The sequence below is a fragment of the Pygoscelis adeliae genome, unplaced genomic scaffold (genome assembly GCF_000699105.1).
Source record: "Pygoscelis adeliae isolate BGI_AS28 unplaced genomic scaffold, ASM69910v1 Scaffold189, whole genome shotgun sequence".
Classification (NCBI taxonomy): Eukaryota; Metazoa; Chordata; class Aves; order Sphenisciformes; family Spheniscidae; genus Pygoscelis; species Pygoscelis adeliae.
The window spans coordinates 305,614-323,569 of NW_008825543.1; the positions used below are offsets into that span (position 1 = coordinate 305,614).

Genomic DNA, 17,956 nt, shown 5'->3' on the forward strand with positions numbered 1-17,956 from the left:
CCTGCTGTAGTTCTTACAGATCCATCCCTGACTATGTTCTTGCGGGGATGTGCTTCTGTCAGTTCTCCTCTGTGGTTTTCTTCAGCTTGGAGTAGTGTCTCAGGCAAATTGCTTTTTCTGACTGTGTCAGGAGACTCCTTAGGAACGTGTCGCAAGGAATCTGGGAGTTTCTTTTCTCCCTCTGTTGCAGGCTTTGGAAACTCTGGTAGGGAGGAATGGCTCATGATGTGAGAAGATGGCAAGTGAAACCTATCTCCCTTTGAGTGGGGTTGACAATACAAGGCAGGCTTTTCCTACCTGCTGGATTGGTGACTCTCAAACCAAATTTCCAGGTAAGAAATTATTCCTGCTTCTCACTTAAATCAGCCTCAGGTAGGGTAAAAGGAGAGAAACAAAACTCAGTTTAGGCTACATGTTGAATGTAGCAGCTGATGGGGGACAGTAAACATGTATGATTGAAAAAAATTTTTGCTGTTCTGGATAATGTCTGGAGAAGTGTGTGACAAAAAGTAGAATCTGATCTGAACTGCACAATTAATTGGGAATAGCATGTAATTCATTTCACCATAGTGCTACTGGAAATGGCAGGGAAGGGAAAATTTGGTACGTATAGCTGTGTATATCAAGTACTGTGGAAGAGAGATAAGTGTTTATGCTCATGGTGTTACAGGTCTTATACACCATTGTGAGGTTTGTGATAAACACAAGTAGAAAAACCAGTGATGTCGGTCCCCTTAAATGCAATGTAAGAAGCTTGGAAGCCCACTCCTGTTATCTGCAGCTCTTGTAAAATAGTTAATCATTTTCTGTGGCCTTTTTAGGTCCATAGGCTGATTGTTCTTGGATTTCTTTATGAAAGTACTGATATTCACAGGAGCATCTGTGGATGGCTGGTGAAGTTTGTGGGGTGCTTTTTTTCTTTTTCTTTTTTTTCTTGGCACCTGAAGTATAACTAGTTAATGCTGATGACAATATTTTGATGATAGGGTACAGGACTTCTGACTCTGTAAGTCAGAAAGGAACTGCTGTTCAAAATGTTTTAGACCCTCAGTGCAGAGTTTCACGTGATGTGGTCAATACTTACTATTTCTTCCAATATTTTTGCCAGGCAAGAAGCATTTCTGTTTTATGGTTAGGTGAAACTGAGCCGTGTAGGATTTGAAATGTGAAGTCTGAAAGAAACTTCCTGATTCTCAATTCTTCGCTTTAGTGCTGCTGTTAACCTCTGGAGTATTGATTTATAGCTTCAAAATAATATGAAGCCATCTTGGAGGATGTAGGAAGTCTATAGTATTAGGATTGGGGGAGATCGTAAACCAGTCTGACTTTTGTAATTTCTATGAATGTGTCTAATTCTAATTCAGCTGTGATTTAGAAAAAAAGATTGATCTTTTAACAATAGTTTTTGCTGTGTGCTATCTGATACATTCCTTGGAAGTAGTTAGATGCCTTTTTTGAAAGCAGAGTTACAGTGGAAATGTATGTACTAGGGCTAACGCTTTTGTTTTGTTTTAAACAGTATTAAGCTTCTAATTTAAACTGATGCAGAAAAACAATGTAATAAGTTCTGCTAGAGTATAACTAGGATGATATTTTTACTTTTACTTCATTTTAATTTTAGTATGTAAGAATTTTTTTGGACTGAAACTGGCAGTGAAACCTTGTTTTTCTAGTAGGTTATATAAACATTTGAGCCTTAGTTTGTCCTAAAATACATTCTCATTAAATTTTTGCCATAAACTTCTTTAGCTTGCAAATTATCTAAAGTTTTGACAGGTGAGGATTTCTTTCTGTTTTTCTTCTATGTAAATACTATTTCAGTGTGGTTTTCTCTACTTTTCCCTCTCCCCTCACAAAATCAGCCACATCTATGTCTTTTCAGTAATGCAGTTTGGTTTCTAGTGCAAGTGATGCTGCACTAGAAAATGCTGCAAATGCTGCACATTTGTTTTATATTAGGTTAAAAGACCGGGACATGAGTTCATCAAAGATGTATAGTGGCTAATATAATATTGGAAAGCTACTGTTGGAAATAATGGGTGTTGAGATGTGAAAATAAAGTGTAATATGCTGAATGAGAATTGCAAGGCCTTGTCTTAGGATTGTGATCTATTGAGATACGTGCAGAACACTGGCGGCACCTTATGTGCAAAGTGTATTTGAATATGGAGGTGCAAAAGGTGGGTGTTTGACTGTGAGAGCAGTATTTGTGGACTACCTGTTCCCTGTGTCCTCTCAGACAGAAGCAGTGGGCAAGGTGGAATTACCCGAGGTCAGAATCCAGCCCATGGACTGCCACCTGTATCGCTCTTTTGACATCAAAAGGCTTAATTTTATTCAAGCTTTCAGTGATTTGTCTAGTTTAAAAGCAAAACAAAACCTGCCTTACAGGAAGCGGTTTGCATCTGTGGAATTTGACTTTGCGTTGCGTAAAGATTAGAGATCTTGGGCTGCTTAATTTTTTTCTGCAATATTTTGTATGATTAACCCAAGACAGCACTAAAAATCAGGTTGAGCTGTGGTCTGTTTTAGGTGGAATAGTTTTAATGGTAAATGTTTGAAACTTGTTCTGTACGTATATACACATCAGCTGATAGGTGGCTTTCATATAGTATTACCTAAAGAATTTTGTCTTTCAGTAATAAGATAATCTTGATGTTCTAATATGGGGGAAGCTTCATTGTATATATGAAAGCTCTTGTACATGGAGGTACTGAAATACTGGTTATCTTTCACATCCTGCTCTTGAAGCATGTTTCATTCGATGAGGCAGGGAATTTTTAGTTGGATTACTGTTGTTGCTCTGCAGTGAATCTTCTGTGTTCTGAAGCCATCGTTAATTTTAGCACTTGAAAAAATTAATGCTAATTTACTATTAATGTAATTAATCTCCCTGAAATAAGTCCTACTGTTCTAACTCAATATCCACAAAGTTAAACATCATTTAATTACACTTACTTTTCAAAGGTGTTTCAGGTGTCCCAGTGTGTAAAAATACCCAGTCGCTTTGAAAGCTTCTCCTTGAAAATTATATTCACAATAAAATTGTATAGGAACTTGATTTAAGACTAGATGACACTTTTGGGAAGAAAGTGTTAACCACAACCTTAGTGGTAAGTAAGTTTTCAAACCTTTAACATAGGTTGTTCATAGAACATCTTTAAATGCCAGTTTGGTTCATGTAGTAACTTCTTTGCAGCTCCGCTGAGGACTTAAAACTCTAATTTAGCAATTACAGAGGATAACAAAGCAGGATACTGGAAAGGAACTACTCTAATTGATATCCAGTGTTAAAGCTATGTGTGTATACATTTACATGTATATGTGCAAAGTGTTGTATGGGCTGCAGAAAGGCAGGTGTAGTTGGCATGAGAGCATTTTTTGCTATCAACTCGTGGTTTTTGGTATTAGCCTTCCCTGCAGAACACTATTTGAAAAAAAAACCTGAAATGTTCAGATAGTTTGTATTACTGCATCTGCCTCCCTGACCTCATGGAAATAGGTTATGTTAGAAAACATCCTCTGTTGTATCTGGGAGAATATTGTGATATACTGCTACTTTGATATTTTCATGAACATCACTAAAGTCACACCTGACTTTAGTCAGGCAAACCTCTCTTAATGCTTGTCTTGAGGCAGACTGGACAATAGATGGTTATAAAAAGTAATTAACAGGTGTCTTGAGTTTAACAAAGTAAAATGGGTGGGGGGAAGATGATATTTGCTTGGGGAAAACAAGTGACTTGGCTAAAAATATGTATTTTTTTGGAAGAAATCAGTAGCAAAAACTAAGTATGATGTAGAAATTACCACAACTTCATTCTAGGTAAGGGATCCTTTTCTGAAAAGGAGTGTGTGTGGTTTGTGGGTTTTTTGTTTGTGCTTTGTTGTTGGGGTGTTGGGGTTTTTTTGGGAAACCTGTTATATGTGGGTAACGGCTGTTTTTTAAGGGTAATGTCAACTGTGGAATCTGTTCATCTACCCAAGCGAAATGAGCAGTCTGAGGATTTTGTGTTCATTCTTGTAATCTTTTGATTCTGGGCATGTTGGTTTTCATGTTCTTTTTCTTAAAACTGGGAAACTTTCTGTTTTGCAGTTGGTGTAATCAGATGTCCTATATGCCGCCAAGAATGCAGACAGATAGATCTGGTGGATAACTACTTTGTAAAAGACACGTCAGAAACACCAAGCAGCTCCGATGAGAAGTCAGAACAGGTATGGGACTTTCCGGCTTGCTGGAATTCACATGCTGTTTTTGTTTCTGTACATGTTAATGCTTTCCAGGAAGATGATAGTAACTGACTGTTTCCCTTTGCAGGTGTGTACAAGCTGTGAAGATAATGCTAGTGCTGTTGGATTTTGTGTAGAGTGTGGGGAATGGTTGTGCAAGACTTGCATAGAAGCTCATCAGCGAGTAAAATTTACTAAAGATCATATGATCAGAAAAAAAGAAGATGTATCTTCAGGTGAGTATTTGGATATCACTTAGTCCTGCCTGTAGTAAAAATGTTTTCTCTTTGGCACATGTAAAAAGAGAGTGGGAGGATTATTTAGGTAACAACCAGCTGTATGGCTTTCCCCAAAGATTTGGGAAAAGTTTAGTAAAAAGCTACCGGTGCAAAATTGGTAGCTCTAAAAATAGAGGAAAAACTAAATTTTAAACTAAGATGGGTTATTTGCTAATACTTTGTACACTTTGATGTCCAGTGTAAAAAATATCTTAAGTACAGAGGAAACAGAATGAGACTGCAGTCTTTGGAAAGGATTTAGATCCATTCTTAATAGTTCTTTTGTTTAGTAGAAAAACTCACTAAATGGAGGGGTTGAAATCTAGAGAGCACTGTCATATTGGTAATCTTATCCATTGGCCAAGGAAATTAAATCATACATTTTGCTGTACTTGGTTATAAGTATCTCTCCCAGTAGAGAAGTATATGCAGATAAGCTTATAGTCATATTCAGTATGATGTTACTGTTTTATTGATATTGCTGAGTAAATGCGGAATTTGAATTTATTTTAGGTTTAATATCTCTTTCAGCTAGCAAAATTTAATGTGCAAAGTGTGCGTACAGTTTGTTTAGACATGCAGCTTTATTAGAAGTTAATTCTTAAACTATCGTTTGACCGTATATTTTTTTGTAACCTACTGAGGTAATGTGGAAAACACCCTCAAAACAGGTAAAAGGTAACTGGATTTTAGCTTGGAAGATGTTACTTAAAAATGGCATAAACGTTCTGATTTAAAGACCTGTGGGTTCTACTCAATCTGGATGTATATGAAGACTGATCATATTGAGGAAGAGAGATTTTGCGCTGACATTTTGCGCTCTCTATATATTTAAAATAAATTATGATCTTCATGATTGTTTCATTGTGCCATTTCAAAGGAGTAACACTGCTTTTCTTTCTGCCAACTCTCATCAAAATCATATTATAGTTAAAAAGTTTGTTATTGAGCTTAGTTCTTCTAGACAACGATCTTATTTCACTTGCTCTGTCAAAGAAACTTCATTTTTGGAGAGGTTTCTCTGTATGTCTTAATGGGTATTGTTTAATAAGAAATAGTACCTATTTAAGTTTAAACGTATTAATCCTAGTAGATGAGAAACCCTTAAGGTGAAATCAAATTACAGGGCCCTACAAAGAATTACTAACGTTTTTCATTAGGAGTGCTGTATTGTGACTGTCAAGGTGATACTATAGCTCCACTTCCCCTTCAATAACCTGAGTGGGGAGGTGCTGAAAAATGGCTGTTCCAATAAAGTAAACTTTGTATTAGAAATTTAGGTTGGTGTTTATGGAGATAGAAGCCCAGGTGTAGTCGGTATGCTAGCATATGGCAAGAATGTAGCCTTCCTGTGACCTGACGTACAGTGATCCTTAGGAACTCTCTTGATTGTGGGGAATGACTATTCATTATTTTCTCAGGGGAGCTTGTTCCCTTCTTTCTTGTTAGACTCTAATATATGCCCTGGAGACTTTAAATTTCTATTAATGAGGGTCAGCTGGAGATTCATGAGCTCTCTTTCTTTACAATAACTTGCATGGTATAACAAGCTTCAGAAATCTTGGTGACTGAGGAAGACATTCACGTTTTAAACCTTACCTGCTGTATCTTCCAAAGGCTGCTTTCCTCTGTGCTAAGCTCAAAATATCTTTAGAAGATCATGCAGCACTTTTTAGTAAACTCGGAACTATTTTTTGACATTATCTGTTATTTGCTTAAGTGGAAAAGTTAAGCAGTTTAGCTGGGATTTAAGTAACTCTTAACATGGGCAATGTTTGCTTTGCATTTACCACTTCAGTTTTGTATGACTTAATGAGGTTTATAAAGGTTTTGAAGTGATAATTTAGAAAACGTATGGGTGTTTGACAGTATGAAAGTTTGAGAGGTTTGATACATCCTTCAGTGTGTCAGAGGTGAAACTGCATGCAATCTAATCTTTAAACATGTGTATGTGATCCTGGTGTTTGTGTACAGTTTTTACATTCTTACAGGTGCCAGTGTCTTTTGAGTGTTTGTGATAGGAGAGGAATTCCTCCTTCTCTTTGAATACAATAAAGCAGAAACAGCTATAAACCACTGGCACTGTAAATATTTCAATGAGAACGTATTCATGGTAACTTTAGGGTGAGAACAGCTCTGTAGTTGTCTTTTTCCAAATTCTTGGGTGTTACTTAGCTTGGAAGTTAGTCGTTTTGCTCTTCAGATTGTCTAAATTTTATTTTAAAATGCAAAAATGGTTTATTTTTAAAAACAGAGGCCGTGGGAGCATCTGGTCAACGTCCTGTTTTCTGTCCTGTCCACAAACAAGAGCAGTTAAAACTTTTCTGTGAAACATGTGACAGGCTGACATGCAGAGACTGTCAGTTACTGGAACACAAAGAACACAGGTACAAATATTACCATGTCTTAATTCCTGTGGTGCACTTTCTCAGAGGATGAAATGGCATTGATTTAAAACAGTTGTGTCATTAAATACTGTTGTATTTACTCTGTCAGACTGAAATGATCCATTGCAAAGGAGAACTTGTGTGGAGTGCTGAAAACTTTTAAGTGATCAGTTGGTTGAGCTTTGTCAAGTATCTTAAGAGCAGATTCAGAACAACATTGTCTGAGGTGATTTGGTGTGATTAAGGTGTTAACTTGCCTGGCATTTACCAGTGCTGTTGCTCTAATCAGGATTTGAATAGAAATTGCTACAGCCTTGAACACCTGGTGCTGTAAAGAAGCAAAAGTGATACAGTGAGTCATGGATGAGGTAATTTTTTGAAAGGGCGTATTTTATTATGCAACTGTCTTTCAATTTAGGGTAATTCTGTAAAGGAAGGTATAAATTTTGCCTCATAGATTAATCTATTTTTCTAGTACAGAGGGAAAAATAGTTTGGTTTTAGTTGGTTGAAAGTTGCCTCATTCCAAGTAAAAAGAAATGATGGGTTTTGTCACCAGAGCTTGCTTTTCTCTTAGCTGCTAGAAAAAAGTTGGAACCTCTTAAGGTACATTAAACTTCCTGCTCTTTAGCAGCTCTGTCATATAGTTGTTTGAATGTTTGAAAAAGTATTTGCAGTGTTATAATAGAGAATCTGGGGATAAATGTATTTATCAGCCACTGCAGCACTGCTTTTCCTAGGCGGTCTACAAGTAACGTTTCTCTGTAAAGGTGCTTGACAGTACGTTGCAATATTGAATTTAGTAGTTTTTTTCCGGAGTAGTGATTACTCTCATAGTCTGCTACAGCAGCCTAATGGAGAACTTTTACTTTTGAAATTAGTACTACTAAAATATTAACAACCTCGAATATTCCTGCTCTGTTCTTTCATAGGCTTGATCATAAATATCCTGAAAGACACACTTGTTCAGAAAGTGTGGTCTCCTAGGATATGTTAACTAACTTTTTCTAGTCGGTTTCTTTGCATCTGTTTTGCGCACGATGCTAACTGATTAACAGATGTATCTTGTTCTACTTACCTGTTCTCTTCCAGTAAGAGAAGAGAATACTTTGCTATTAACATGCTTTGTTGCAGAATATTCTTTAAAAATTGTTCTGTCTGCAGATGTGAATTACAGATGATTAGGGTGACTGCTTCGTCTGCCATGAAGTACAACTGAGACTTTTATGAAGCTCACTAAATCATTGAAGGAAAATCATGCCAAGTGGAAACAAGAATTGATTTTAATCTCCTGTTTACTTCTTACCTGAAATCCTAATAGTTTGCACCAAAGGAGGATGAATCACCATTTCAGTAGCAACATGGTCCAGTGTTCAGTTCAGAATTTCAAGTGAAAGAATTGCTGGTGATTCTGTAGAAAGCTGACATTCTTTTAGCACCCTGATGGTGTGCGATTCCTCTAGTTTAGGTAGTTTTCAGTCCACACGCTTTGGAAGCTAGAAGTACAATACAATTAAAGTCTTTTGGCTGTAGCAGGAGCTACAGCAAAATTTTAGCAATACTAGGTAAGTGTAGATCTCTTTTTTTTTTTTTGTCCTTAAAATGGAAATCTGATTTTCAACTTAATGAAAATAGTTTTAGAAAATCTGCAGATCTCCAAACATTCCAAATTTTGTGGCCTTTGGGCTTTAGTAATGCTACTTTTTGCATTATAGTACCTAAAATCTTGTGATGCTGTCTGCAAGAACTTTAGACTGTACTTAGAAAAAGCAACATTCTAACATTGAGACTGAGTAATCTAAACTCTTGTAGTTGAAACTTGTCTATTGCTGGTAAAAACTGAATGAACAGGGGCAGAGTCGTTTCTTTTGTGAATAGTGTTCTCTTTGCCTAAGTCTCTGTTATCATAATTGTGAGTAATTTGAATCAAGAAACAGTGTTACTGTAAATTTGATCATATATCCGAACAGGCTTTTCCTGTTAGATTAGACTGTAATGTTCTCCTAGATTTTTGACAAAATACGCTACTTTCTTTTCAGTTGTGGTTGGGAGATAGTGTAGGTTACTTCTAATGCAGCTTATAAGATGCTTCACTTTAATCGTAGGCATTTTCTGCCGATTTGAATGTTGGGATTTAGTGTAGTGAAGAAAGGAAGGTATTCTGGGAACCTAAGTTTTCCCTGTTGTTAACAAATCATATTTCAGAAGCATGATGTTTACTGGCTGCAAAGACAAGAAGTGACACATGTCTGATAGGAATCCTGGGTTTTGGGGGGAATCTTTTGATAGTTGAGCAGTCGATCAGAAAAGATGAAAACTCTTGGAGGTACTTAATTCCCCTTGCCATTTTCAACACGGGCATTTTGCTTCTGTTGCATTGTTAATTCCTCTTGTGATGTATAGTCTGTTAGGAAAACGCAACTAATGTCTTTATTTTCCTTCGATGTAGCTACTTGCACTCTTTTCAGATGAAGTAATGGAAGGTGCCTTTGATACAGTAGCTGTTTGATTGAAGGGAATGATATGTTCTTCACTTGGAAGTACCTGGGGGAAAAAATAGGAGTATTTTCTTTCAGATTAAACTAATTCAGTAAAATATGAGCAGTATAATCTCAGCTGAAAAATTGTTTTTCTGGGATAGTTTTTTTTGTATCATTTAATGTGTGTTTAAGCTATTAGTGCATTTTCCTCATCTAATGTTAACAAAACGATTTGTCAAATTCTGAAGTTTCTGGTGTCTCCTTTAGCTGGTGTTCCATAGCTTTGCTATCTTGTGAAATGATGCAGTGCATTGTCTCCCTGTGTAGTTGGAATTAATAAGTGACCCATAGAGGTTCAGTCTTCTGGACACTTACAAAGGATTTTATCAGTACTGAAACTTTTTACACACTGATCGGCATACATATAGTTTGATTTTTCTCTGTGTGTGTTGTCATATTTTTTCAAAATTTTATAGCTTTACATCTAAATTGGGAACCCTTAGTTTCAGCATATTGCTCCTTGGTAATTGATATCTTCTTTTGCATGTTGAAAAGGTATCAGTTTCTGGAAGAGGCTTTTCAGAACCAGAAGGGTGCAATTGAGAACCTATTGGCCAAACTTCTTGAGAAGAAGAATTATGTAAATTTTGCAGCTACCCAAGTTCAGAATAGGTAAGTACCCCAAAATGATTAACTGTTACTGTTACATTGCCTTTTTAATGAATCACAGTAAGATGAATGATGGGACTAGAATAATACTTCCATTTTAATTGATTCTGTATCTTTAGTTGTATTGGACTTAATTACTTGTCGTAATGTTTTCTTCCCTACAATACTGTGCATCTGTTGGAAGTTGTTGCAAGAAACAAATGTCAAAGATTGTCTTTTATGGCAACTTTGAGTAGAACCAAAGATGTGACACACTTCTTGCACTTGGGGGAGAAGAAAAAAAGGGAATAAAAAAGGCAAGGTAAACCCATCTTAGGGTTTCTGCTAAGTTCAGCTCTAGGTGACAGAAGTGTTGGCTGTAGAGAGAAAAATTTTTCTTGAAATATTTTTGTTTCATATGAATGCCTCTAACTGTGTAACAAAACCTTGTTTTGAAATTGAATAGGAAATTGTTGTTGGTGGTGTTTTGGTTTTGTGTTGTGTTTTTTTTTTTTTTTAAATTAGGCAAGCAAAACTTAGTGTGATTACCTGAATGGAAGACAAGCTTTTCCTTAGGTAGTTTAACTTAAGAATTCCAGCGTTAGCTTAAATTCAACGTCATACAGAATATTGAATATAGAGACAGAGAGAGCACATGATTGCTGCTGGCTTTTCACCCACTTGTGGTGACATGGTTTGCTGGAGGTTAGGGAATTCCACTGTGATTCTAGGTGGTTTTGTGAGCCTTCTGCAACTTTTAAGTCATTTGCAAAATGACAGATCATCTGGAGATGAGAAGTACAAGGGTAGAAGGAAGTGTACCAAAGATATAAGGAGAAGTTCTGGTGCAAATTTTTAACTCCTAGTCATACCATGTACATTTAAAAAAAAAAAAAGTTGTAAGGGAAGGAGAACATACGACATGAGAGGCAAACGTGTGAAGATGGAAGCAATGAAAATGGAAATTTTTATGTGCTGATTCAGCATGGAACTCTTTGAAGGGACCCAAAAGAGAATGCCATCGTGAAGCAGGAGGACAAGCTGTAGAATTGTTACATGCTTGAAGAAGAGACAGAAACCCAGTTACATGGGAAATAATTAAATTGAAAGCTCAAGAAATGTCATAAAATGTTCTCTGATAAGAATTCACAGTCAACAATGGGTGGTGCATATATGAGTAACAACACATTGTAATGTTTTTTTGCCTGAGAGTTTCTGGCTTCACTGAAAATTCAGTGAATTTCTGCAGCATGCGATTGGGTTGTGTAAAGATCATGATTATCTGCTGAGCCAAATGGGTAGTGCAAGTGAGACACTAGTTTACTTTGACATGCCATTCAGTTACTTTGTTGAAGTGTAGGGCACAAAATCCGTTATCATAAAAACTTCAGGGAATGAAAAAAAAAGTGTATTACAATAATGTTGTCAGTGTTAGCAGATGGTATGAAATTGCCATCATATGTGATCATGAAGTGTAAAACAGTGTTGAAGGAATAGCTACCTACTGGAATAATCGTTAGGTGCCAAAGCCAAGGATGGATGCCTACTGACTTAATGAAGGGTTGACTGAATGTTTTTTTTTGGAGTAGAGGACCAGGTTGTGCTGTCATGAAAAAGCACGTGTCCAAGGTGCCTTAAAGGGCATTTGACACCAGCAATGAAGATCATTGTCAGACAAATGAGTATTGGTCTTGCGATCATATCAGGATGAATGACGTCACAAGTTCAGATGCTTGATCTAGTAGTGAAGAAGCCCTTTAAAAAAGGACAATTTAAGTAAGGTACTTACCATGTTCTGACTCCTACAAATGAAGTAAAGAATCCTGCTGTAATGCTATGTTGTCATTAGATTAAGGCAGCATAGCATCACATAAATCCAGAATTTGCAATGGAGTTTAAGAAATGCTGTATTTCAAATACTGTGGACAGTGCTCAAGGTGATTTGCTTGAGTCTGAAGAAGTTAAGAATAGTGAAGACACTAAAACTAGATGATGATGGAAATGATGAAGAGGTGTGAGGTATAAAAAAACCTGAAAGGCAGTAGTAGTAAAGCACAAGAGAGTAATTGTAGACTAATATCAGGCAAATAATTAGGGAAAGGTTTATATCCTTATTGTGTATTGATTACAGGTATGTAACAAACTTTTTGTTACAAGATTTTTTGGGGGAAGGTGGAGGGGTCCATCTGAAATTCAGGGTTGACTTCCTTTCTGGTTAATATACAATAGCATAAAAGTTTAAGGCATCATATATAAATTCTTCATAGTGAGAGACATGATATGGAAATAAATACATATGTGTACATACACACATGTGGTCTTGTGTGTGTGTAAACATATAAATAAAGTGTATAAACCACAAGGACTGTTTCATATTAAGTAAAACACGTTGTTAATTGAGATACCATCTTGATCTCAGATTGTTTAAATTTTTTTCCAAAACTGAAGTTTTAGATGGCTTCTTTGAAAAAGTTGATTAATGATGATTTCTCTGTTAGAAATCAAACAAGCTATAAATTTTACACTTATCAGAACTTCTTCAATACAGAAATTGCTCCTTCACTCTTCAAGGGTGGGAAGATGCCTGTGGTGTTTAGTATTTGGCGGCATAGTATAAAGTGACTGCCTGACAATACATTTTTCTTTTTTTAGGATAAAAGAAGTAAATGAAACTAACAAACGAGTAGAACAGGAAATCAAAGTGGCTATATTCACCCTCATCAATGAAATCAATAAAAAGGGAAAATCTCTCTTACAGCACCTTGAGGTACAGTTAAGAGAAAAAATAATAGTGTTGTTCACTGTTCCCAGTCCTCTATTGAGAACTCACATTCCATGTTTGAAAACAGTTTGTTTGGTGTGACTACAGGTGTTGCAATACCAATATTGCCTATGAATAGTATGTTGGAGTTAAATCTCTTCTTTATCCTTTCACTAGCTGGAGCCTGTGGCTCCTTTAGTTTTATATCTATGCCTCAGATTCATTCAAAATCAGGCTCATCATAAAGGAGTGTCTGAAAATCTCCTTTCCATGTTCTGTTTGCCATATTTCTGTATTATAACATAATTCTAAGGTGTGTATAATCTAGTCTTTTCCTCAAACAGCTTTTTAAGGTTCATGTAAATATATTAGCACTGTTACAGTTGAGTTACTTCTTTTTGTCTTCTCCTGATACCTTGTCTAGAAGTTTTTCTTCAGAGTGTAAACTCCGAGAGAGAGGTCTGTGTACTTTGTCTTGGGCACATAACAAATTGATGCAATGTGTTTGATGCAACTTTACATCATTCTTTGCTCTGTTGGTTGTGCTAAGTCGTCATTAAAATCAGTTTCCCTCCTTTTGCTTGTATAGGATAGTGGCAGCAGGGGAAGGGAGCAGGGAAGTGGATGGGCTAGTATTAATTTTCACTCCTAGTGTCATGTTGACTGCTTTGCTGCTAAGACAGTGGTGGTCCTAATGGCAGTTCTTAGTGTTTGGTTCCTTAGTAATTTTCACAACAGGTGTTGACTTCTAACAAATCCTGACCCTTGAAGTACACCTAGGTTTTCAAAGACATGGTAGTCTTACGTATTAGACCATGAAGTTGTAATGCTGGTATTTTAAGTTATATAGATTGGCATTGTAAAGGAAGCAATGACTTTAAACATACTTTCCGTCTAGCACATTCTGAATAATAATTATATTCTGACTCTTATTCAAATCTATGACAATTTAACTTATGTAGATGTGGCACTTAGGGACATGGTTTAGTGGACATGGTGGTGTTGGGTCGACGGTTGGACTCGATGATCTTAGAGGTCTTTTCCAACCTTAATGATTCTATGATTACTTTTTTTATCTGAAGAGAGGAAATCCATCATAAGAAGTTAGTTCATGGCATATTGCCAGTGTGCCATGATGTGACTGAAAAATTTAAGATCAATTTAATTAAAATAGATTTCTTCTTGTTAAAGAGCAGTTATTTGGCAATGAAATGGAGTATTCCTGGGGGAAATGAATATTTGATCAGGAGTGAAATAAATAATTTAAAATTACATGAGTAACTGAATTTTGGCTTTTCTTGTTTACCTAGCATTTGTTACAAGCTAGAAAAATTCCATTGTAAACTTTCATTTTTTGTGAGTTTGTAACAGTTGCCCAGTCATGTTGTCGTAGTTTAACTGCAGCTGGCAACTAAGCCCCACACAGCTGCTCGCTCACTCCCCCCCCAGGTGGGATGGGGGAGAGAATCGGAAGGGTAGAAGTGAGAAAACTTGTGGGTTGAGATAAAGACAGTTTAATAGACAAAGCAAAATCCGCGCACACAAGCATAGCAAAACAAGGGATTAATTCACTGCTTCCCATGGGCAGGCAGGTGTTCAGCCATCTCCAGGAAAGCAGGGCTCCATCACACGTAACGGTGACTTGGGAAGACAAACGCCATCACTCTGAACGTCCCCCCCTTCCTCCTTCTTCCCCCAGCTTTATATGCTGAGCATGATGTCATATGGTCTGGAATATCCCTTTGGCCAGTTTGGGTCAGCTGTCCCAGCTGTGTCCCCTCCCAGCTTCTTGTGCACCCCCAGCCTCCTCGCTGGTGGGGTGAGGAACAGAGAAGGCCTTGACTCTGTGTAAGCACTGCTCAGCAATAACGAAAACATCCCTGTGTTATCAACGCTGTTTTCAGCACAAATGCAAACCATAGCCCCATACTAGCTACCATGAAGAAAATTAACTCTATCCCAGCCAAAACCAGCACACATGGATTTTTTTAAATTTGAATCCTGAAGATTCAGTACTGCAATCCAGATTTTTAGCACAAGGTTTACAGCTGGCATGTTATCAAAGACTGAAGACTTCTTGGGGATGGGGCTGCTGAGCCTACCTGCCATACTCAGGAGGTGTTTAGAGACAGTTTCTAGTTGGCGTAGGAGCTGGTGTTCAGAGCACCTGGGCCACCGCTGTTGCTGTCTCTTCCAGTTGCTGCTCTGCAGCTCCTTGTGGTGGCAGTTGCAGGAATTCCAGGGCACCACCCAGTATGGAGCTGGCAGTTTCGCTGGGCCCTGGTCTGGGTTGCTCCCCCAGTTCTTTGTCATGCCAATACGCCTCTGGCAACATGAGGAAGAGAACTGGTCTTGTTTTAGTAGTTGATATTTTCCTGGGATAAAGCAGAGGCTCTTCTCTGAGCCCACTATTTTCCCTGCACTTTGATACCTCTGGGCAAGAATGGTAGAGTGGAATAATAGAGAATTATTACTTGATGGTTCTAGCCACTCTGAATATGAGCATTAGTATAAGCTGCTTTGCTTGTGACATTTTTCTTTTGCTAAGAACTGTGATAGCGGGTTACATTTTCCTCATAAATCTGAAGCCCCCATTGTAATAAAGTTTTTGTTTCTTTGTAGAATGTAACAAAGGAGAGACAGATGAAATTAATACAACAACAAAATGACATCACTGGTCTTTCGCGACAAGTGAAGCATGTGATGAACTTTACTAATTGGGCTATTGCAAGTGGCAGCAGTACTGCTTTGCTATACAGTAAACGGCTGGTAAGGAAGCATCCTCTAACTTGTCTGTACAGTACAGAGAATGTCCAGTCAAAAGAATTTCCTAAGTGTCGTGTAGCTTCACTAGATTATATCCAAGGAAGAGAGAATGAGTTGTTCATGCTTCATTTAAAAAACAAAGCAAAAAAACCCTTTCTGTAATAATGGGATAAATATCCCAACTTGTACGCCACTTTTCATTCGTAAATTAAGGACTTAACAGTATTATCGTAGAAGGAATGGGGTCAAGCTCTGTAAAGGCACCTCAGTGTTTCACTTGAGTCATTGCAGAAGTAGTAGTATTGTGTAACAGTACTTCCCTGTAATCCTCTGCATTGAGTAAAAAATTAGTTGTACAGTGGATGATTTTCCTGGTGAATTGAGTACTTTCCAGGCTACTAACCAAACTTGCTATTGACAGTCCTTGTTGGTGATCCAGCAGTCTAAACTCGCTGGGCAAATGCATACTTCTTAACATTCTCATTCATTATTTCGTTGTCGTCAACAGTCTTGTTTTTGCTTTCTATTAGATAACATTCCAGTTACGTCATATTTTAAAGGCACGTTGTGATCCTGTCCCAGCTGCCAATGGAGCAATACGCTTCCATTGTGACCCTACGTTCTGGGCAAAGAACGTCGTCAATTTAGGTGAGAAAATTGTGTGTTTATTCTGTGTTACTTGAAAAACTAGATTGAGTTGGGGCTACTCATCCAACATGAGTGAGTTGGAGTGCAATACATCCCTTAACGCAGAAGACCAAAACTCTCTTGACATAACCCATCCAGTCCTGATTACCCTCCTTATCTGCTGTGTTTTTTCTGTTAGCAAAGCTTTCTCCACAGGTTTTGGTTTCCAATGGGAATGGTTCTAAGAATGACCTTTTTTTCACCTCTTAAAGTGGTTCTGATGATTATAGTATAACATACTAGTGCTAAATGGGTGCTTCAGTTTCTGGAATAAGCTTTTTTGGCAAGTAAATATTTAGCTGCATATGGAGTAATACCAGATGTCTTAATGTTTTGGAAGTTGTATGAACAAGCATAATTAGGAGGACTGTTGATATGGGCAAAGTTTGTGGCTAAGTACCAAGCCAGTCCATGTGATTGCTGGAAAGGTAAGTGAATTAAGAAGCAATGTTTAACTAGTTTTGTATTCTAAGATGTCTGACACATTTATAAAGGTAAAGAAAAACAGAGCCTCATAATGGGAGATACACTGCTGTTCCTGTGTGTGCTTGCTTGCAACTGTCATACGGTAGGTTATGGCACCATAGCTGTAACCTTTTATATCTTAAGTAGTTTTTCTCAGTGCAGCTGTTTATTCCTTCTTTGTCCTAAAGCATTAGCTGCCATGGGAGTTTGTAATAGTCTTGGTGAGATAGGAGCTTGGAGCACTCATGTTCTGTGTGAGCGCGTAGTGACAGCTGGGATCACTGGACGTTTGCAGTTACGATTACTGCACATTGGCTGTTGTCAGATGCAGTAATAACGTGCTCTTTTAAGGATATAAGGTGTTTAATATCTTAACCTCTTTATTATTGCCTTATCCTGCAGCAGTGTAGTGTCACAGTTTTTCTTCCATATTAATTCCCTAATCACTTATACTTTTCGAAGAACAGGTTTTGAATGAGAGAAGAGGGGAGGTGAGCTAGAGTGGGGAGAGCACAGTGAGACAGAGGTATCTGTTAGCACCTGCTTGTGAACTTTTCTGTTGAATAAAAATCTAATAGAAAATCTGATTAAAATATCAGCTCTTCCTGATGCTTTTGTGTGTACTTGCTTCTTGCTCTAAGTCCACTAGCCAGGTTTTGGTGTAGCTGTCTTTAGTCAAGGAGGTTTATGTGCACAGTAAACAAACTTTGTGTAAATAATGGTTTAAAATTGACACTATTCCTTCATGGGCAGTTCCTCAAGCAATTTTTGAGTGCTGCTACTCTTGGAGATTACTCAAGAAGGAAAAAGCAAGGCTTTCCAGAACAGAGCTTCAAATGTTGTTTGACTAGGAACCTGGGGCAGGTGGGGGAAGCTATATAGGAAACAGAACAGAAACTGTCAACCTCAATAAAAAGTGACATGCCGATTCCAATGAGTACATGTTCAAAGTAAAAAAATCAACATTTTGCCTCTTCCCGTTAAAAATAGGACTGGAGATAGCTAGAGAGGCCATGTGGTCCATCACATTGTATCAAGGCAGCACTTGCTTGTAGCAGTGTTTTGTGTCATGCTTGTATAACCTGTTCTTAGTCATTCAGTGGTAGGACACTCTCTGCTGGCCCCCAAATATCTTTTCCCAGGCTTTGCTTCCTTAGGTATAGAAACTTTATGCTCAATGTGTCTTTTTCCTGTTTTATTTCTCATCTTGTCTGTTTGTTGTGAACACAGAGAACAGTCATCTCTGTCTTGTCTT

General features: G+C 37.5%; 1 protein-coding gene across 1 annotated transcript in view; it reads left to right on the forward strand.

The window, feature by feature from the left end:
* Positions 1-2,165: 2,165 nt before the first annotated feature.
* TRIM33 (tripartite motif containing 33) overlaps positions 2,166-17,956 on the forward strand; it is a 32,272-nt gene continuing 16,481 nt past the window's right edge. The window contains exons 1-9 of the mRNA XM_009331964.1: positions 2,166-2,180; positions 2,240-2,429; positions 4,097-4,215; positions 4,319-4,466; positions 6,763-6,895; positions 9,930-10,046; positions 12,675-12,789; positions 15,406-15,552; positions 16,080-16,197. Coding sequence (XP_009330239.1) covers positions 2,166-2,180; positions 2,240-2,429; positions 4,097-4,215; positions 4,319-4,466; positions 6,763-6,895; positions 9,930-10,046; positions 12,675-12,789; positions 15,406-15,552; positions 16,080-16,197 — 1,102 coding nt within the window. The remainder of the gene's footprint in view (positions 2,181-2,239; positions 2,430-4,096; positions 4,216-4,318; positions 4,467-6,762; positions 6,896-9,929; positions 10,047-12,674; positions 12,790-15,405; positions 15,553-16,079; positions 16,198-17,956) is intronic.